This window comes from Rhodnius prolixus, unplaced genomic scaffold (assembly GCF_049639745.1).
Source record: "Rhodnius prolixus isolate KJV_2025 unplaced genomic scaffold, Rpr scaffold_23, whole genome shotgun sequence".
Taxonomy (NCBI): domain Eukaryota; kingdom Metazoa; phylum Arthropoda; class Insecta; order Hemiptera; family Reduviidae; genus Rhodnius; species Rhodnius prolixus.
This window is the reverse complement of record NW_027411627.1, coordinates 1,668,680-1,691,007: the sequence shown is the minus strand read 5'-3', so window position 1 is coordinate 1,691,007 and position 22,328 is coordinate 1,668,680. Positions and strand designations below refer to the sequence as shown.

The 22,328-nt window shown below is 36.0% G+C and overlaps 1 protein-coding gene across 8 annotated transcripts in view; it reads right to left on the bottom strand.

Annotated features, from left to right (window-relative positions):
- osp (myosin phosphatase Rho interacting protein outspread) overlaps positions 1 to 22,328 on the bottom strand; it is a 63,769-nt gene that overhangs the window by 26,093 nt on the left and 15,348 nt on the right. For 7 of the 8 annotated variants that reach the window (XR_012461620.1, XR_012461621.1, XM_074139193.1 and 4 more), the window contains exons 3-17: positions 16,272 to 16,337; positions 13,580 to 13,768; positions 12,743 to 12,827; positions 12,060 to 12,218; positions 11,824 to 11,982; positions 11,561 to 11,733; positions 10,350 to 10,487; positions 10,119 to 10,280; positions 8,857 to 8,981; positions 7,844 to 8,035; positions 7,626 to 7,761; positions 6,146 to 6,262; positions 5,987 to 6,069; positions 2,814 to 3,134; positions 2,494 to 2,728 (exon numbers count right to left, since the gene is read on the bottom strand). Coding sequence is in view for 6 of the 8 variants with exons in the window: in XM_074139193.1 (XP_073995294.1) it covers positions 2,494 to 2,728; positions 2,814 to 3,134; positions 5,987 to 6,069; positions 6,146 to 6,262; positions 7,626 to 7,761; positions 7,844 to 8,035; positions 8,857 to 8,981; positions 10,119 to 10,280; positions 10,350 to 10,487; positions 11,561 to 11,733; positions 11,824 to 11,982; positions 12,060 to 12,218; positions 12,743 to 12,827; positions 13,580 to 13,768; positions 16,272 to 16,337 (2,340 nt within the window). In the remaining 2 variants the exon portion in view is untranslated. Of the gene's footprint in view, positions 1 to 2,493; positions 2,729 to 2,813; positions 3,135 to 5,986; positions 6,070 to 6,145; positions 6,263 to 7,625; positions 7,762 to 7,843; positions 8,036 to 8,856; positions 8,982 to 10,118; positions 10,281 to 10,349; positions 10,488 to 11,560; positions 11,734 to 11,823; positions 11,983 to 12,059; positions 12,219 to 12,742; positions 12,828 to 13,579; positions 13,769 to 16,271; positions 16,338 to 16,519; positions 16,939 to 22,328 lie in introns of those variants that run through there. The other variant, XM_074139199.1, reaches the window with a different exon arrangement.

The window sequence follows — 22,328 nt, the reverse complement described above, 5'->3', positions numbered from 1 at the left end:
TAACTATAGTTTACAATTGAGAAAAACAAAGTGTACAAGAGAACAAAATTCCATACCAATACGTGGTTCACAGTGGGAAATATAGAACGGCCATAATTTTACAGAATTTCATGACCCAAAAAATTTTCAACCCTTTATATCTTCTACATTTATAGATCTGAGCATAAAATAACTATAGTTTACAATTGAGAAAAACAAAGTGTACAAGAGAACAAAATTCCATACCAATACGTGGTTCACAGTGGGAGATACAGAACGGCCATAATTTTACAGAATTTCATGACCCAAAAAATTTTCAACCCTTTATATCTTCTACATTTATAGATCTGAGCACAAAATAACTGTAGTTTATAATTGAGAAAAACAAAGTGTACAAAAGAAAAAAATTTCATACGAATACGTGGTTTACAGTGGGAGATATAGAACGGCCATAATTTTACAGAATTTCATGACCCAAAAAATTTTCAACCCTTTATATCTTCTACATTTATAGATCTGTGCATAAAATAACTATAGTTTTTAATTGAGAAAAACAAAGTGTATAAGAGAACTAAATTTCATACGAATACGTGGTTGAAAGTGGGAGATATAGAACGGCCATTATTTTACAGAATTTCATGACCCAAAAAATTTTCAACCCTTTATATCTTCTACATTTATAGATCTGTGCACGAAATAACTATAGTTTATAATTGAGAAAAACAAAGTGTACAAGAGAACAAAATTTCATACGAATACGTGTTTCACAGTGGGAGATATAGAACGGCCATAATTTTATAGAATTTCATGACCCAAAAAATTTTCAACCCTTTATATCTTCTTCATTTATAAATCTGAGCATAAAATAACTATAGTTTACAATTGAGAAAAACAAAGGGTACAAGAGAACAAAATTCCATACCAATACGTGGTTCACAGTGGGAGATATAGAACGGCCATAATTTTACAGAATATCATGACCCAAAGAACTTTCAACCCTTTATATCTTCTACATTTATAGATCTGTGCACAAAATAACTATAGTTTATAATTGAGAAAAACAAAGTGTATAAGAGAACAAAATTCCATACCAATACGTGGTTCACAGTGGGAGATATAGAACGGCCATAATTTTACAGAATTTCATGACCCAAATAATTTTCAACCCTTTGTATCTTCTACATTTATAGATCTGTGCACAAAATAACTATAGTTTATAATTGAGAAAAACAAAGTATATAAGAGAACAAAATTTCATACGAATACGTGGTTCACAGTGGGAGATATAGAACGGCTACATTTTTATAGAATTTCATGACCCAAAAAATTTTCAACCCTTTATATCTTCTACCTTTTTAGATTTGTGCACAAAATAACTATAGTTTATAATTGAGAAAAACAAAGTGTACAAGAGAACAAAATTCCATATCAATACGTGGTTCACAATGGGAGATATAGAACGGCTACAATTTTACAGAATTTCATGACCCAAAAAATTTTCAACCCTTTATATCTTCTACCTTTTTAGATCTGTGCACAAAATAACTATAGTTTATAATTGAGAAGAACAAAGTATATAAGAGAACAAAATTCCATATCAATACGTGGTTCAGAGTGGGAGATATAGAACGGCCATAATTTTACAGAATTTCATGACCCAAAAAATTTTCAACTCTTTATATCAGTGGTTCTTAACTTTTTTATACACGCGGAACACAATTATATGTATATATTTTTCTCGCGGAACATTAACATTCAATAGTTTGAAATTCGGTATTTAGCAAGAACTTAAAATTAAATTCAAATTAAATAAAAAGGAACAATTTTTTGTTTTCGTATTTTTCCTAAGTTTATAAATTTCAATACATTTAAAATTGAAATTTCGCGGAACACTTGGACCATATTCGTGGAACACCGGTTAAGAACCACTGGTCTAGAGACTCATGAAGAAGTCCAACTCTAGAAAAATTAACCGAAAAGTAGTTATTGAAGACGCTCAGAAAAATTGCCTTGCCAAAACGTGGTTCGAACCATTGGTTGAATTCCATAAAAGTGGATGATTAAATTAGTTTGATTAACGATTGAAATTGAACTAATTCGGTGATTAAAATTAAAGTAAAATTTAATTCTCAGATTTAATCATAATTTTTTTAGTTTAATTAAATTAGTTTGATTAACGATTAAATTTGAAATTAATTGATTAAATAATTGTCATATGATTAAAATTACGATTAAATTCGCCGATTAAATTCTGATTAAAATTAAAAATAAATTTAATCAATTAAAAAATTTAATCAATTAAATTTAGAATTTAATTGTTTTTTTAATCAGTGCCCAACTCTGTTTCCAACAATGATTTTGTTATCTAGTGTTTTCTATGTTTACATACTCATCAACAATGCTCATCGCCGAAAAGAGAGATGTAAGAGTTAGCCACTGAACCACAAACCTCAATTCATTCCCTTTTTCAACTGTTTATCGCTACAAAATAGTATTTAAATTAGAAGAAAGTACCTGTTTTTCAGCGGACGATAATTTGGAAGCCAGATCTTGTATCCGCGCTGCCATCAATTTACTGCTAGCTTCCGCTTCTTCCTTCATACCCTTAGCTTCCTGGCGTGCGCTCACCACACTCAACTCCAACCAATCGGCCGCCGCTTGTGATTCACGTAATTCTCTTTTTAATGCTCTAATTTCACTCACCGCTTTCTCGAATCGCGTTCGTAAATCATTATATTCTTCAGCAATCCTGATTAAAACATGTTAGATTAACTAACTCAAATCTTCTATTAGATTGGTATTTTTACAATAAATCCTAAAAACACATAAATTACCTGTCCTTGTCTAGTTTGTCTAAATCTAAATCCAGATCAATGTTTGTAAGATCGGAAAGGGAATCCACGGAGCGAGCTCGATCTCTGGCCGCGGAGGAAGGTCGGTCTAACTCTCGAACCCGTTGGTACAGAGCTTCATTGTCGTCAATGGCGCAAGCCAGCCTAACTTCTAACCTGTGCAGTTCACCCTCTAATCTAGTCTTCATCTCACGCTGCTCCGACACTTCTGTACATAAGCTAGCTACCCGGGAGTTTGCATTCTCTAGTGCACTCTCTACAGACTGCATCGCTTTTTCCCACTCCACCTTTTCCTCAACATACCTGTTACAACAATTTAAATTAAGATTGCTTAAATTTAATATTACTTAAAGTGAAAACGCTACTGAAATTTTTACTCCTATCTATTTTTTTTAGTCCCATAAAAGTTGAGAATTTACTTTTCTTTTCAATTATGCGTGGATGTATTATATATATGCACTACGAATTATGAATTTTAACAAAGCCATGGACCCACCCAAAAAAGCCACTGTTTTCTTAGACGGGCTACAGATAATCAAAATGTGACGAACCCAGTTTTTAAGGGAAGTCCTGCTTAAGATGTATAAAATGAAATCTTCATGCATCCTAACCAAGGAGCTGAACAGTTAGAGCGTTTAAACTGGCCTCAAGTTAAACAGTAAATGTGGACTTTCCCCAACTAATATGCTTGATACATTTTTTTGCTTAAATTTCCTTAAAAAATCTAATCATTTTAAATAACATTTTTTCTAACAAAACATTTTACTGTATGTAACCGAACTTTAAATTAAAACCTAACCTTACAGGAAAGCCTACCCAAACCCCACCCCCCACGATTACTGCTCTAAAACGAATTTTCCTAGGAATAAAGTGATTAAAGTTAAAGTTATAATAACAGATATTTATAAAGTTATAATATAATATATTAGCTTTTAGAGAATAAATTTTTCATTGCTAAGGAACCAGATGTGAAACGAAAAATGAAAGAAAAAAACTTATTATCTTGGAATTACAAATAATGATAATCTTATTGCTATTGGAAAGAAATTTAACTATCAAAATAATAAAAACATGTCTCACATACATGAAAAATTAAGTTTTTGAATTTTATATCAAATTTGAATCTCACAAAAAAGGAAAAATAAAAAATCCGTGAAGTTTAAATAGTGGAACTTCGATCAGGTTCTGGAGGGACCCAATAGAAATATTTAGTTCTTGTTTACTGCGACTTTTTGTTTTAGAGATAATTGGTTCAAAATCAAATCAAATCAAATCAGTAGAGTGAAGAATGCTCAATCTTGAGGAAACATTCTGGAGTGGCGAACGTCTTTATATTTGTCTTTCTGCGGAGGTCTGGCTGAATAGAATAAATATATCATTGGTAATTAGTATTATCAAATGTAAATAGCTTTTATCTGGGACTATATCTCTCAACTCAAGGGTTCATCCAGCTTTATACAGGGTGTTCATTTTAAGACGGCTCAAACGCATTTCATGCTTAAACGGTTAATCTCAGCAAAAAATGGTAGAGGAAAAATTTGTTGCCCGTCACCTCTAGTTTCAGAATATGTGACTTGATTTTAGATTCCTGCCTGCGTACGCGGCTGACGCGCGACCAAAAGTAAGGGTTCGCAGTTGACCCCCATTTTCATATACACAGTTTTAAAGAGTTTAAAAAGTTATGAAAGAAACCGGAAACCGCAATTCGATATTTTCAAAATTAAAGGTGCTAGGCCATTTCAAAATCTGGAATTTATTAATCATATTTCAATTTTTTAACTTGTTATCAAAGAGAAAGAAGAGCACGCGATAGGTCATTTTTATGTATTTTTTCATCCCCTTTCTACTGAAAATATTGCCAAGGCAGTAAAGCTAGTATTTCTATTAATATCGGGAAATAAGTCGTTTTCCGAGTGATTTTTCTAAGAAAAATCAAATGTTAAGAGCTTTAGATGTTCTCAAGCATACTCAAAATGGCTAAAAAATAATTTTACATCTGTTACAAACAAGAAGGTTTAATAATTATTTGGTAATTTTGGGAGAGTTGCGTTTAATTACCAAATGATTATTAAACCTTCTTGTTTGTAACAGATGTAAAATTATTTTTTAGCCATTTTGTGTATGCTTGAGAATATCTAAAGCTCTTAACATTTGATTTTTCCAAGAAAAATCACTCGGAAAACGACTTATTTCCCGATATTAATAGAAATACTAGCTTTACGGCCTTGGCAATATTTTTAGTAGAAAGGGGATGAAAAAATACATAAAAATGACCTATCGCAAGCTCTTCTTTCTCTTTGATAATAAGTTAAAAAATTGAAATATGATTAATAAATACCAGATTTTGAAATGGCCTAGCTCCTTTAATTTTGAAGATATCAAATTGCGGTTTCCGGTTTCTTTCATAACTTTTTATACTCTTTAAAACAGTGTATATGAAAATAGGGGTCAACTGCGAACCCTCACTTTTGGTCGTGCGTCAGCCGCATATGCGGGCAGGAATCTAAAATCAAGTCACATATTCTGAAACTAGAGGTGACGGGCAACAAATTTTTCCTCTTCCATTTTTTGCTCAGATCAACCGTTTAAGCATGAAATGCATTTGAGCCGTCTTAAAATGAACTCCCTGTATATAAACGGAACCTAATGAGCAACATTATGATTATTGCAGAGAATCTCTTCTGTAGCCTGCTTCTAATGGATGCTGACCGAAAGAATCTAGTTTGTCTGCTCTTACTGAGTATTTATATCTAATAACTACGTACTTAATTAGTATACTTATGAGAAGAACCTCATCCCTGGGATCACTTCTTATTTGACTAAATAAATGTTCACAAATTTATTTCTAAAATCTTTCGTTTTCTAAACTTTACTAATGCTAAAATATTTATTAACATTTTAAAGAGGTTTTTTTTAAATAAAACATTTTATACAAGTACTTGTCATGTTTATTAAATAGATAGCTTTGTTTGTAATGACCAACGTTATATTATGCAATAACCTTTCGCGATTTAGTTACTTCAGTAACCTAACAGGCTATATAATATAACTCTATTAACCACACCTATCTAGAAAGCTCTGGAGTTAATTCTAAACAAGTCTCCTTGCACACAAGAGCCACCTCATCTTAAAAAAGTTACTTTATAGTTAGTTACCTGCTTTTAAAAGACTGAAGTTCTGCAAAATCTTTCGCTCTTAGATTGCCAGTTTCTTCGCCTTTTTTAAATAAATTTTCAACCTGAAATATACAAGGTAATAATTAAAAAAGAAAAAACAAACACAAAATTCGGAACTTGAAATTAAAGTCTTTATACCTTTCGTTCGAGTGCTACGACATCTGGGGAATGTTTCTGTCTAAATGATTCATCCTTGCTGTTCTTTTTCTCTTTAAACACAGCGCCATCTTGATTAGCATCACTCAATTCCTTAGCCTAGACATTACAAGTTTATTATTGATTGGAAAGCGGAAACAAGATACTAGCAAACAAGTAAAACTAGATGAGTCACTTGACAAGGCGGTTAACTTGATAGAATTGCAAAAACCTTCATTTTAATATTATTTTTGACCTAACTAAAATAAAACCCTTTTATTTTTTCTCACCATGCAAAGGAAGAAATAATGAAGTGTCAAATTTTCGAAACTGAGTTTCCACGGGTATTTTCCCCAGAGTCCAAAAAATGGTTACTACAAAATGATCCATAAATACATATAGTTATAAGTAAGGAACGGATTTTTATGTATTTAAAAATGCCAAATATTTAATTAAAATATGCATTTATTTTCGTCAATTATGTGGAAAATATGTGATTTTCTTAAAATATTTTCTGGAATATTTAAGTAAAATGGACATTTTTTTTATGAAAATGGATTTTTTTTTGGGGCGGGCAAGTTATAATTATTTATACAAGAAAAGAACATTTTTACAATTTATAATAATTTATTAGGAACAAAATAATTTGTTTTTACAAGTTATAATGATTTATACAACAAAGAACATTTTTACTATTTATAAAAAGATGTGTTAAATTTTCAATTTTGAAAACTTCACTCTTCGAAATTGTTTGCAACCACATGAAATTTCAAATGTTGGAACGTAAAGTGACGGCGATCTGGGCATAAGATGTACTTGTAACGACTAAAAGATCGTTCAACATCTACAGATGTTATAGGTGCCTTGCTGAAAGAAGTTATCTCGTTGGTTGTAAAGGGTACACGATGTTCTGAGGTGACTTCTGTTCCACTGATAATATCAGAAATCTAGCAGATGGTCTCCCACCCTTTGTTCTTGCTCAGTACTTCTAACAGTTTTGATCTGATCAGATCTCCCTTTTCCCAGGTATTCCTTCCACCTTTTCGATGTCTTTTTTAACGTTAGACACGTTTTCTGTCAGTCGAACATTTTGGGACTCAAGTTGGGTAATGGGCTTGAAAAACGTCTGTAAATTGCCTAGAAAAAAATATGTAAATACATACGAATCCGTTCCCTAGTTATAAGACAGTCAGTCTGTGTGGAGAGAGAGACGTCATCATAACTCAAATACGAAAAATATCAGGAAGTTCAAATTAGTTATTCAGTTTAGATTACACAATCGCAAGTGAAAATAAACTTACTCGTGTAGATCAAATTAACCAAACAGTTTTTAAAATCTCTTTATAGATTTTAAAACATTTTTTCGAATATCAGTTTTGGGTTTTGTGAAAATTGGCATCTACAATTTTTTTAAAATTTGTCATATTTCTTGTAATGCAGACCTACCTCTTTTCTCTTTAAACACAAATTTAAAAATAACTACCTTATTTTCTGGAATCAGTGGCTGACTGCAAGCAATGAGCTCCTGACTTGACACAGAATCAAGTGTTGATCTTCGAGAGTTTGGCGGTGAAGATCGGGATCTTTTATTCCCATAACCTCGCCATTTGGACACTCCTCTGTTAGAAAAAAAGTTTCAGTGAGATATAGCAGTGAGTTTGTTAATTTTTAGATAAAAATATAGTTTGGAGATTAGAGAACCTTGCTCTTTCTTTCACTCTAGACATGGGTGTTCTGTTAAGTGGGGGCGACGGAGGTAAAGCCTCGCCCCACTCGCCGCTCTCCCTCCTAGCACTACCAGACTCTGAGGCTGTTTTGTAATCGTCGTCAGAAGACAAGAGCAACGATCTAGCCGTCAGCGTGCTGGACGAACTAAGTGCTAGCTCACCCTCCCTGCAACACAACGGATTAATACTGCAAATAAGGAGAGAAATTCCCAACCTAAATAATATGTATTTCATCATAAATAAATAACACTTCGGTTCGCTGTGCAACTACAAAGAAAACGAGGACAGTTTCCATGTAATCGATGGATGCTCTTTTTTTTTTTAATTTTTGCCTAAATATATGATACGCTACTGTTTAGGTTAGCTGACGAAACTTGCGCGAGCGCAGTAAACACAGTTCATGGCAAATTTGAAAGAATTCAAGACTTCAGTGCAATTGAAGTGATTGAAATGATTCAGATATTTTTAGTATACCTTTTAATGTAAACTGTGAAGTAGTGAAAACTTAACTGAAGCTTAAATTAATTGAACTCCAATCTATTTATTATCTCAAACAAGTGTTTCTAAATGTTCCAAATTCAGAGTTCTACAAGGGCTTGTAGAAATCCAGTTTATCAAATTTATATCACACGCTCAGAAAATTTGTGCCATGTTTGCATCTTCATATATCAAAATTAGATTGACTGACGAATGAACACTTCAGTTCCCTCTTAGGAACAACTACGTTCCAATTTGAACCAAAGTATGACGATCTATTATCAAAACATTCTCAGCTTCATCCATTGCATTAGTTTAATTTTGATATTATCAAAATGTCTTACTCAGTATTTTTTTTTTTTTAAATAAACAAATTATTATGGCCATCTAAATTTGTCCTTTTAGCTTTTGGCCCTCTACTAAAAACGTTTGCCTATCACTGGTCTAGAATATAGAAAATTAAAAGGATTGCTATATAACCGCTGTAAAATCTACTAAAAATGAACTTACTGGGTAGGAGATGACAAATCTAAAGAGGAATCTTGAATCCCAGCAGCTTTGCGTAGCGCTGACATCCAGTTAGTTCTAATTCCAGCAGTCACAGCTGACAGGACAAACTGTCTTCCATCCCACGTCTGAAACATTAATAATCTATCAATGAGCTGAAAACATTTGCATTATTACACTAAAGCAAAAGTACAATTAGCTAAACAATATTTTCAGCAGCTTGAGAAAACTGAAAAAATACAGGTTCTATGTCAAACAACTATTATTCCTAAAGCCTAATATTTCTGAATTTTCTAATTTCAATTTTTCTCTTATTATTTACATGTTTGTTCGATTATTAATTGAAAATTTCCCAACTTTGTAAACGGTTATAACAATTAGTATTTAATTTGTAGAATCTATATATCAAATAGATATTAAATAAGATTTTATAATATGAAGTGCACAATCATGTTATCTGATATAAAACGCTTAATCTAATTAAATATGAATGAAAGAATACGAAAAAATGCTCGGATATACTCCACTACTTTTCTGGCTCTTTTGAGATGGCAATATATGGTAGCATTACACTGTCACCTACGATGCAATAATAAGGTAATTACAAAGACTTGTAAAATATGTGGTATGCGGTATAAGGGAACCACCACCCAGATAAGCTCCATTCTAGCCTCAGAACTTAGTTCATCTCCCATAAAATGATGTTCCTCCGAAATAGCATCCGTTAGGCTACTTTTTGTTTTGGACTTCTTTTACTGTGCTCCTGAAGCCGAGATTAGATCGCCATTAAACTTTATTAATTTCGCCCCTTAATGAAATTTATTTATGCTCCAGTCCAAAAACGTTTCTTACATTAGGTACATTATAATGGTCAAGATCAATGTCCTAATGTCTGATCTAGTTCCTCTCAGTTGAGGAAATATCTAGGCAAGCTAGTTCTCAACATCCCAGTAGCCTTAGTACATTCCTATTGGGTAGCGACTCATAGGAGAGCAGCCCGTTGAAAACGCAACAATGTCTGACAGACTAAATTAAGAAATCCAATCCAGAGTCGAAATTACTATTTTGTAAGTACACCTATTACATTTAATATTTATTTTATTTAAATTCGATTCGACTTATTTAATTTAACTATTTAAGAATATGAACTTCAAATGGAGTGTTGCATTTCTGTAGTTTCCACTTCCAAAATGGACTTCTAGATCCTGAAAAATGGCCAATCCTATTTCCCGAAGGAAATTATCCTACAGATAAGACAAACTTACACACAATTGAAGGCCATAATTTCTTTGGACTTGGCTTTCTATCACAGAGCTAATGCTGGACAGATCTATAACTCCATCCAGTATGCCTTGGTCTTCCGCTTTAGGATCTCTATAATACAGCAATCCATTTCCGCGTAGAACAAACCAATGTTTAGTCCACTCCTAAAAAATGAATGGTTTTTAAAATACGCGTTTGTGAATTTTCAGATGTATTAATAGAAATATCATTACCTTATCCTGTCCTTGTTTCATCAACCAGCCTCTCTTGATGTTCAACAGATCTTCTGCCGGAAGATCAACTCTCAGATCACTTGGCGAGTATCTCATCAACGAAACATCAAGACCACATCCATCTGGATCTCCTCTTACCTGTTCCATTGCACAAAACGAATACTTTAGTATCATATAAATCAAATGTGTCCGCAAATTATTAAATTAAGTTTTCAATATTTTAGCTTGCTTCTTTTCCTCATAAATTCTGAACTTCATTTCGTCTTGTCTCGTTAAGAGTGCAAATCATCAAGAGTGAGATGGGGCATTAACCTCCAAATTCTAAGTGTCCGTCTTATTTATTTAATGTGGGAGCAACGACTCTTCAATAACAATGGAGTTTAATCCAGAATCTGTCAGAAGTGAGGAAAAGAAGGCAGCTGAGGCCGGCCACTACGCGTTATTAGGCAGAACATCTATATCCATCACCTTGAGTCTATGGCAGAAAAGTCGCTGAAAGGCGTGTGGCAATAAAAATAAATGAAGACTGTCAAGGAGCCTTAACTTGAAGTAGCATAAAGCTATGCATTATGGTAAGGAAGTTGGTAGAATTTTTTAAAAATAGTTTTATTTGAAATTTAGAATTTAGAAAAAAAAGTAATTATAGATAGAATTACTATAAGAAATATGCTTCTATGCTTTACAGAAAGTTCAAAATATAAGAACTAACTGCCAGTGTACAGTGTTCTGAAGCATAATAAGACCAGAGTGTCATCAAACCCAGTGAGACGGGTTTCGCCAAAGGATAATTAAGTATCATTAAACATGTCAAAAACATCATCTTCTTATAAAATGTGCGATCGTATCGATGGAGAACAGAACCAATGAGGAGCTACGTATTCTCTACGATCTGCCAAATTTAGAAACCTTTGTAAAAAGCGGTCCCTTAAGAAGGGTGTTTCACGTTAAGCGATGGAACCGGAACACATCCCTCGGAGATTGCTATAAGGGAATCCGGGTTGTGACCGCAGATGTGAAAGCCCGAGGTCTGGTATGGTTAATGATGCTGAAGGTTATTGTTGTAAGGAAAGAATGACAAAAGATCTCTAAAAAGGCCTTGTTAAAGCGCTGGTCAGCGGAAGAGAATTTGCTAACAAATAAATATTAACAATGAACATATTAAGATTGTTTAATTCCTGATTTGAGTGTAGGTATTGTTAGAAGCGAGAGACCTGTTTGTGAGCGGAAGGATCACCGTCTCTGGTGGGCTCAAGACAATGCTGTTGGCTGCTGGCTGATATTGCAGTTCTGCTTCTCGGTCGAGTTATGCTGTCTGCGATGTTCTTTAACTTGCACTCACTTTCATACTCTTCAAGCAGCAAACGATGCGAAACTTCAGGATGATCTGCAAAATAATAATAAAAAGCTCTGTTCCTAATTTGGATTATCCAAATAAGCTGTCTCGACCTTCATTGATAAATGAAGTTAAAGTTACCTTTTGAAGACGGTTTGTCTTGCCAGGATGGCACCATTTTCGTAATATCTTCCGAGAAACTTCTGCCGGACTTCAAGCCCCTTTTCTCCCTGTTGGCCATCCTTCTAGTTCTACTTTTTTCCTCCACTTTATCTCTAGTCGGCGGTGACCCCATATACACTAGACACCATATACATTCTTAGTACTGCATACTACCACACTTTAGAGCTAAATTAATGTAGTAAATAAATAAAAACCTTTTCTAGTTTCTGAAGAAGTATTATTCCGAGATATCTGTTCGATAGGTGAAGATTTGGGTGATGCATTATCTTTGGTGGGGAATACATCGTCTCCTTCCCAGACAGGAGTTGATATCCGACTGTTGTATTGGTTTCTTATGGCGTCACTTACTGGTCCTATGTATTGAATAATAAAAAAAAAAAAGCAAATTTAGACTACAACTTTCATTTTAAAAAGACCAAAAACTTTTACTTATTTAGCATATTAAGACCTTTCAGGATCTATCATCTTATTGATCGAAAGAATAAGTTGTGTTAGAGGAAAGAATGGTATGGCGATTCCCCAAGAAAGTGTCAATATATTATAAGAAGCAATTCTTTTCTCCTTTAAAGCGCAATTAACAGCCAGAAGAGACAACGAAATAAAACAATAAAGAAATAAGCTCTCTTGGCCACAGTTACTATATTTGTAATATAATTTAAAAAATAAATAAAATATAAAATAGAATTTTTGTTTTCTCCAGTAATTGGAAGTTTTTGGTGGACCCATTCAAGAACCAAATAGAATCGTCTGCCGTGTAAATATGGTATATTAAAAAATCAAGAACCCGTCGGTCGTCGTGTCGTTATACAAAACACTGAGCAACCTTTTTGCTACTAAATACACTGTCTATTACAAAAAATTCTGAAGGAATACTAACCCCTGATTGGTGGAGTCTGCAGGATGTGGGTACTTTTTGATGAGCACTGAGTGCCTGGAAATGTTGCGTTCCTCTTGTGCCGGCCCTGTAATTTTGTCTCGATAAATAAACAGATTTTCTTTATTTATTTATATAGTAAAGCTATAATTGAATTCTATCCCATAATTTTGCATCACAGCTGGTTAGACTAAGTATTTCGATAGGACAGAATTTTTGGTCGAAACGAAAGCTTTCAGGTCCCCTGAATGAGATGGTGGTTCTGGGCAGAATGACAATATGGCAGAAATATGAGCCATCAGGAACAGTCATACCGCCACTTTTTCCAACAGTTACTCAGTCTAACCCTGAAACTTTTTCTGTCCCACCTTCATTTTCAATATGGCTGCTGCCACTGAGCTGTTTTTTTTGCCATTGCGCATGACCCAACCATGACAATCCTCTAAATAATCTCTTATCGCATCCTCTCTTAGATTTATTCCTCCTTTCTTGATTAAGCAGCACTTCACATCCAGCCAGTAAGTCAATACTGATATAAGTATATATTTAAGGTGTTCAATAGTAACGTTTCCATTAGATGTTTCTGTACTTAAAAAAAATAAACTGAATATCTGGGAAGGGAGGAGCGGGATGAATTGGCAAGGACAGCCATCCTTCCGGTCTACACTTTTCCTGGATGACCGTGGAAAGAGGGTAAATCACCTTCGGGAGCATCACCAGCAGGGCCTTTATAGATAATCAGAGTTCTTTATTACTTATTACGTGACTTTTATGTATCCATAAAATTCTATTATTTTCTAATCATCTGTAAATATTGTATTATTTTACCCTTGTACGGACCTTAGATCTAGGAAAGACAGAGAGCACGTCATTCCAGAAGCGAGCCTCCTCTCTGGAGGTGCCTTTGACAAAGTGAACTATATCTGGGGCGGTGATGGCGAGACTGAATGGGTTTCCAGTGATCTCCTCAGCACTTGCTACTTCCAGCACCTTGTTCATGTCTATACTCGCCTGGGGCACAGTTTCCGGCTGCAACACAACCAAAAAACAATTTAAAAACGTATTTGCAAAATACATAAAATATGTGTTTATATTGAGTTTGAGGATTTCTTGAGCCCATGAAGCAACATTTGGATACTTTAATGGACAATGATGTTTAAAACATGTTCGTGAGCTTCAGCTGTGAATCTAGTTACAAAGGCACGGAAAAAGTACACAGAATAGCAAGAAAGGCTATCATAGCGTACAACAATTTACAGTAATAAAAGAAAATGCGGAAATGCAGCTGGCTAAGATGCAGTTTGCCTAAATATAGAGAAGAAGAAACCACGAGATTAAAGCTAAGCATGCTCTGGATTTATAGCTGTCACCTAGTTGGAAATTACGAACAGTAATTGGTTCGAGGGTCTGTCCGAGAAGGTAGATATATCCTCCCCTACCGGAAACATTCAAAACTCCGCTATTTAAACGTTTCAGTCATCAATAACCAAAAAAAGTAAGTAAAAAAGCCATAGCACTAGTGAACGGGCTTCGAAGTTGTGTCCATTGAAGCGCGCAATGTGGGCATACATATCGCACATACCGGCGAGTCTAATACCGATCTACTGTCTATATTCAAACGCCTGGAATTGGAAAAAAAACACTTAAAAGATGCTCATCAAACCCTTAGCACTTTAGAGCACCAAGTTATTGAAGCAATTTTGGGAGACCTCGGAGTAACTGGAATATTTTGCAACCAACATCTTTCAAGGAGGAAATAGAGAATCCAGCATCATTAAAAACAATCGAACCAATAAAGTAACAAAAAAAAATAATGAAAAAAGAAGAAAAAGTGGCCTCAGGATGGTTGCTGGGAAAAATGGAAAAATAAAAAGGCGAATTATCCTCTTAAAAGCCAAAAAATACACTTCGGAGAAGGCAGGTTTGGTCACTGAGGAAATATTCTAAAAAATAATTGAAATTAGCACAATAAAATATAACATGGTTATAGGACAGTTTAGATGTACTACTATCCGGACGGGGATTCCAATGCCTTCTACTAGGTGTGGGGATGTTGCCGGAAGGACGGATTCTAGCGGTTAAATACAGTATGCGCTTGAGACTTCAACAATCCCAGAAAATTATCTGGATAGTTGTAGTAGGAGTGAGGATTACTGAAAGTCTTGTGTGCCTTTCACAATAGGTTTCACACAAAGAAAATTAGGCCCAAAGCTATGTCGGTGTAAAATTGTAAATGACCTACATTTGTGTGAGTAGAATGGAGAATAAGATAAAAAGGTGGCGCGCAGGTGGCTAGAGAGGGGACACTGAGGAATGTGGGTAGTGGCTGCCAGCCCACACGTGCAGCGCTAGTATCGTGGACACACCTATATACAGACCACCACAACTATTTATACTACTATTACGCACTGAATATTCCAACGCAAGTCGCCTGCCACCTTCGGACATTCAAGCGCATACAAACGGAAGAACCCAAAATGAAAGAGATCAGTACGTCATCACAAGACCAGCCTTCATTGGGTTCGCCCATTGGCTCCAACGAACAGCCCACCTACAGCAACCAGAAAAACTTCTAAAATGTTGTTTTTATCGGATTTACGCGTTTACAAAGCTCCGATTTCGAAGATTTTTTTTTTTTTGAAAGCTACTTGCAGTTTAAAGAGATCATGTTGCATTAATTCTGAGGCATTCCCAGTGGCTGTACCAATTGATTAAAAATCCATTATACTTGATTAACCACTTTAAAATATAGGTTAATTATTAATGTAAAGGAAGAAATCGTGTGTTGTTTTAATCTTTATAAATTGTCTCCATAATATGGAGTATTTCCCTGGCGGCAATGCTACCCCCACTATTTCCAATACTTCGGTTTAGGGTATCCAAGGATCAAACTGGCACTCATTTCTCGGGTGGAAGCAGTGAGCAAATACGGTGCGAACACTCGCACGACCTTCTTTTACCACGATTTACAAGTTAAATTTTCTTAAAATTTACAATTTTGTATCAAAAGGCAATACGCTGACTAACTGGAACGTATGACGTCACAGCTCCACCAGTTGCCGCCGAAAAAAGTACAAATGAGAACTTACAGCAACTGACCAAACAAACAATACATAAGAATGAAGATGGCGTTCAGCACAGTCTCATCTACAAGGATAAGTAAATTTGAAGCCTTGGTGGCCAACTCAACAGATCATTGAACTACTAGAGGGGGAATAACGCATCGACAAAAACTTCATCTCCGATCCGAAATTCATATTCATCATAATGTTTTAACGCAAACATCACTCATCTAAAGCACTGATTTGTTGCTTTGACCCGAAGAAGCAGTTGCTGGAATAGCGAGACCCGTTAGCAGGATGGACAGGTGCTTATTTCCGGTGTGCATAACACGTATGACGGCGCTCACTAAGTCAATCAGGGCGAATTAAAGCCAGTCGTTATACTTAACCCGCTGAGATCAGCTTTGTAGCAGCATTGAAACTGAAAAAATTAAATACAAGAAAATCACCTGATTGGGTTGAATACTCACGTGTTCGTCCAGGGAGTAGCTCAGCTCGCCGTCGTCGTACAGCACGAACCACCTGCGCTGCCATCTCTGCAACAGAAGCAATTAGTTACACAGTGTGTGTTACGTTAGTGATTGACTAAATTAGTCCATTTGAAATTATAACTACAGAATCCATTAATCCATTTGAAATGATAACTACAGCAGCTATTAATCCATTAATCCATTTGAAATGATAACTACAGCAGCTATTAATCCATTAAGTCACTCACCCAAGTTCCTCATAACGCAGTTCAGCTAATTAATTTTTCTTAATCTTGCGACTAAACACTTTAATGTTATAACTGTTTATCTTAAATGCACCATTCTAGGAAAAATCCATAAATACTAGAATTATCTATTCTGCCACTCGGTTGGCTGTTTTTTATAAAAGCTTTTGTCAAAATATCGATAACCTAAACCAGGAATCAAATTTGCACTTCCATTGATTTATAGTTTAAACTAAGTTGACCTCATTTTTCAAAGACAGACACAATCCTAACTGGAAAACCATTTTTTTGAATTCATGGTCTTAAAACGATATTTCCTGTGAAGCAAAGCGGCGGTGTTTTAAAGGCAAGGATTGAGGATAGACTTTCTAGATGAGAATAGCAATGTTTCAAGTAAGGCAGAATATATTTATACGTAAATTGGTTATATAATTAATTTACATAATGTCTCAAGTATGGCGGGTTACAGAGCGTTGGAGATGTTCCATTCAGGTACGCGGTCCCCAGACGGCGAACATGCACAGTGAAGGAGATAGATCGCCCTCTGGTACTGAATATACAGGAGCTAAGATAGTCGAAGACTGCCTTCGCGTTGCGATCATGACCGCCTCGATCATATGTACATCTTTTTACATTATTATATTACATACTTCTAGTCATTTAATTCATAGTATTTTTATTAAGAGTTGCAATTTTTTATTTCTAAAAGTTTTAGTTTAGAGATGTGGAAATCTCCTCACCAAACTAATTAATCTACCTCTAATGATGGATGAAAATCCGAAACCGGGGGCAGAGATAGAATACTCGTACACATGCGCGCTCTGACGGATGCTGTGACGTAAAGACATAATTTTATCTGACCGAAATTTACGTAATTAAATTTTCTTGAAACTTACAATTAGTTCGCATCTGAATTAAAAAGATTCTGGAGCAGATAGGCGATAAAAAGCAAAGCATTGACAGTTATTATGTCACCTCACAGTAAACAGACTGCATTTACCTTGTGTATGGTATCAATTAATTAACTGAAGCTCAAGAAGATAACACTGCTGAAACTGTGCTGAGAGATTTCAAGCCCCCTAAGTTGGGCATGTGAGAATGCGACCACTACTTACACCTCCAGCCTGCTGATAAAGAGAGTTGGAGCCCCGAGTGAACGACCTCAGCACTGATACTGGCCAGTGAAAGTACCTCAGCTGGCAACTTTCTCTCTGGGTGCTCCTTTCTAACTTGTAACTGCACATTGGTAACCTGTCGCCACAGTCCAATAATAAATTGTCCCTTCAAGATTGCCGGCCAAATAGAGATAGCGAGTAATGTATGATGAGAGTGACTTTGTGTTCCAGCTCGGGGACACATCTTATTGCCGTATGAGAAGATCTACTGTAGAGCAACAATTCACAGCTATATCCCTTAATACAACACATTCCAGCTTCTTTAAATAATCGAAGGATTGGCGTATTATTAGTTCTCTGCTGGCGAAACGGGATTGCAATCTGGGTGCTCCTAGAACACTTGAACCTAACCAACTCTTACCCCAAAAAATTAAGAAACAAGGAAAAGTTTGATGACTAATATCTGCAGAGCGTAAGCATTTCAGGCTTACGAAAACGCGATAAAATAGAAAGTAGCTTAAGCAAATAGCTTAATTTTGCAATGGTCAATCCCCAAATTTCTATTTTCTTGAAATACTAGGATATGAGGAATGGAGCAAAATATTGAGGATATGTCAAATACAACTTCAACAGTTACGAAGCCGCGAGTTGGGAGCGTCGGTCACAACCTCGTTTTTTCTGCTCCGACAGACATTTAATCCAAAGGCTGCGACTTTCCGATCACGTGTGACCGCAGACCGGGTCCAAGGAAGTTTGTTTCTCCCAAGACAGCTGGCGTGATCGAAACTGGTCATCCTCTAGCCAACTATTGTTACACTAAACTTCCGCTACTCCGGCGTAGCTTCAGTGGAGACGGGGTGGGCCGAGGTGTAGGCACCAGAGATAAATAAATAAAAAAAAAATAAAATAAAGTGTATAAAAATTGGAAATATATATATATATATATATACCTGCGTTATATTTGGGCGCCACGCCGTTTTAACATGAACTTCCGTAGTAAACGGCGAAACCTACGGGGGAAGGGGGAGCAGGAAGAAAATCAAAGAAAAGGCAAGTAGGAGTATATAAAGCGTATATTAAAAACTATTAAGCACAAAGAAACAGAAATAATAGCAAATGCAACCTAGTTTACTTGTTCAAGTTTGAACGTTACGCTAATTACCTTAATTACGGAAGCTTCCTTACACAGACAATAAAAACTAGAACTTATATAAAAGCTGAATGTTAACACAAAATTACTAGAAACACTTTTTATAATGAAAACCTTAATACCACAAAGAAAAATTAATTACATGCAACAAAAGAAAGAATCGAAATAGTAGAAAAAGGAAAATCCGGTCCTTCACACCGCACGCTAGCTCTCACACTGTCCTCCTAGCCCTTTCCTTTCCAGAACTTCCCTAATTTCCCAACCAGGAAAATTAGAGGTCCAAATCCGGCCTAGCCGCAGGAAAAGGTGGCCATGTGCCTCGCACCGAGCTCCAGCGCTCACTGACCCTCACACCTCTTAACTATGCGCCGCTCTGCTTTTTTTTCCCTTCGTCAGCAGTACGAAGTACACCTTCACTATATTCTATTGTTTTGTGCATAAAAACTACGTATTGCTTATGCTAGGCTTGCATTTGCTTAATAGATTAAATTATTTAAAATTAAAAGTATAACTAAATTTTGTTACCCGAATTTTAGTCGGTAACACTATAAAAGCGAGCCTTAAGGGAAGAAATGAGTCTGTGCAGAGTAAGTTTTTAGTCCGGTAAAGTTAGTGGTGGATCCTCCACTTAATCTTATCATTTTTGTTTTTATTTTATCTTTGTTGAATTTTTGAAAAAAGTTAAATGATATTTCTCCAAAATCTCTCAACAATCACATGTGTTAAGACTCATAAAATTAATACATTTTTGAAGCACGAGTGTTATAGCCAATATAAAATATAATCGGTTCTATAAAAATTTACGAACCATGTTTATTGAAAAAGTAGGGCGCGCAGCGCAAAAACTCAGTTGCTATATCGCAATCCCCACCAGTCTTTCAGTTGGGCGTGTCCTTAACATTCACACACACCAACACAACTTTAACAACACCAACAGTTTATGTATGATTTGAATTTTTCCTAAACCCAGCAACTATAACTCCCTTTTATTCCAATAAATTTCTAATCCAAATGAGAAGAAAACACTGCGAAATAAAGAAATGAAGTCCCCGCAAGTAGCGCGAGATATAAGACAAGTGACAAGGCCATTCAACAGCATTAAGGCCACTTCTAGCAAAAGTAATAGCGCTCAAAGTATTATTATTTAGAAAGGCCAAAATGATAAAATAATTTTTTGAAATAATGAAAAAGTGAAACACTGGTGTACGTAGCATCATGTCCAACAGATCGGAACCGGTGGTTGTAGGCAAGAAGATCAAGGCCGCTATGACTGATAGAAGGTCGTGTGTTCTTCAAACAGCAAGAGTGAACGAGAAATACATGACAAAAAGAACAATCATCGCCACATCATACCGGCTACAGGATAACTACATACTAGCAGGTATACTACACTTCTGAAGACGACATTTTACCCATCCTATACAACACGTCTACCGGGTACCCAACTACATACTCGTAGCAGGCGTCCAAAAGTGGAAGCCAAGATTAACACCTAACCGCTGCTAGACTCTCAGTCTCCGAAGTCGGCCGGGCCCAAAATTGAACAAACTGTTCATTTTGTTCTGCTTTTCAAATCTGTAAGCCATATGGGTCAAGATGATTGCTCGAAGAGTATCTTTGAAGACGAGAGATTTGAGTTTGAGTGTAGTGTAAGTACACACCAAGAGCTAACATTGCTGAAGGCGCCACGCGCGGACATCGTTTCTTCACCTATTTTAGCTCTTTAGCAACCTGTTGATGCTAAAATTTCTCTCCTACACCGCTGCCATTGGCCAAATCTAGAATGGCGAGATAAAATAAGCTAAATTTATCTGTAAGAGAGTATAGTGAAATTGAAACTGGTTAGTTGGGAGGGACGACCAGATCGCGGCTCTAACACTTTCACTGCAACCTCAGCGCACTATGCACTTTCTCGGTAACTACCAACCTCGAGACTATTTCTAGCTGGAGAATTAATGTTCTCCGTATTCCTCTATTCTTACCTCTCACCTAGCTGAATTCTCAACTCCCTCTAATGGTAACTCCTACTCTCAAATGACCCTGTGTGATGAACACCACGTTGCTCACTTCCAAATAGGGACTTTGCACTCCTAGATAGTGAAACAATCCCACACACAATCATCAGCAAATCTGACTATGTCCTGAAGAAAGGGCAATCTTCTAGGCATTGGCGTTTCAATGTGGACCTATTGAAATTTGAGATTACTTTAAACTAAATATTCGTTATAATTTTCCAGCTTGTTGCATCCGTCGTTAGGTGCAATTCTTGGAATTAAAAGTGCCCCCCACCATGAGATACCATGGGGAGTGGTCAGAAAGCTATGCCCTAAGAACAACCACCGCGACCCAAGGCGTAGACTGTACACTAAAGTGGCATATCAGTTCAGGTTACGGAATTATCACTGTACAAACAAGCTCTTAGAAGAGCTTAAGTTGGCGCTGAAATATAGGTTAGCAAAAAATATAGGTTTTAGGAAGGAAGTGAAACAATTTTTTGAGGAAATATCTCTGGAGTTGGAGTTTTACTAATATCTAGATTACAGCGAGACAAATGCAGTGCAAAAAGTATGAAATTGAACATTTCATTATCACACAAGCAATATTTAGCCTTTAGGAGAAGTGCATTTAATGGCAAAAGGTGATTTCTGACTCGGTTAGGGCCAAACTTGCTGCAGAAAGTTTTTCTTTCAAATAGTGAACTTAGGAGAAGAGCAATGTTATTATACCAAGATATTTGGATCAGTTATTTCTGTAGAGGCACTGCAAACTTGGCTATTTCTCTCCAAAACTACTATACTACACTTTGATCTTGGCCAAATACCAAACAAATTGTTTCTCTGCAAATCAACTGGACTATTTGGATTAATTGCTGTCGGCTTTTAGGAAGGTGTTGATCTTCAAGTTGTCCATCAAATCACCACCCTTGAATGGAGAAGGAATATGGTCGTCGAAGTGGGAGGGACACCCTTGCTCCACAGGCAGACATCAAAAACTCCCATCTCTTCGGCGCTCTGCTCAGCTTCCCTGATCTTTCAGAATGCTAACAAACTTGGATGAAACACCGACATTAAGAAATTCAAGTTTTTACGTAATTCTGAGCTGTGCTTTAAAATTGAGGAATAATCGGTACAGTTTTGTCCCAGTTGAAGAAATTGAATATTTATTAAAAGTGTATATTTGCATTTGTGCTTTAGTAGTTAGGACATAATGTTTGTATGCAACTCTCCCAGGGAGGGCGTGTGTGTGTGTGTGTGTGTGTGTGTGAGAGAGAGAGAGAGAGAGAGAAATGCATAACCTTGCCATAATAAACAGCAAACTGCATAATGAGAGGAAGTTTGCTGGGACTGTCCTTGGCTCGTAAACCAGAATGACCACCTCATTCATGTTTTGTGACGTGTTCGCCCTGATTGTCTCCATACCTCTCTTTTGTTGTTCGAGGTGTAGGTAAGAAGTGGCAGATGTGCCGGATTGGACGCTGTATTGCAGAGAGACGCCCAGCTTCACATTTCATGTTTCCATTTTCACACACTCCATAGTTCAGAGGGGT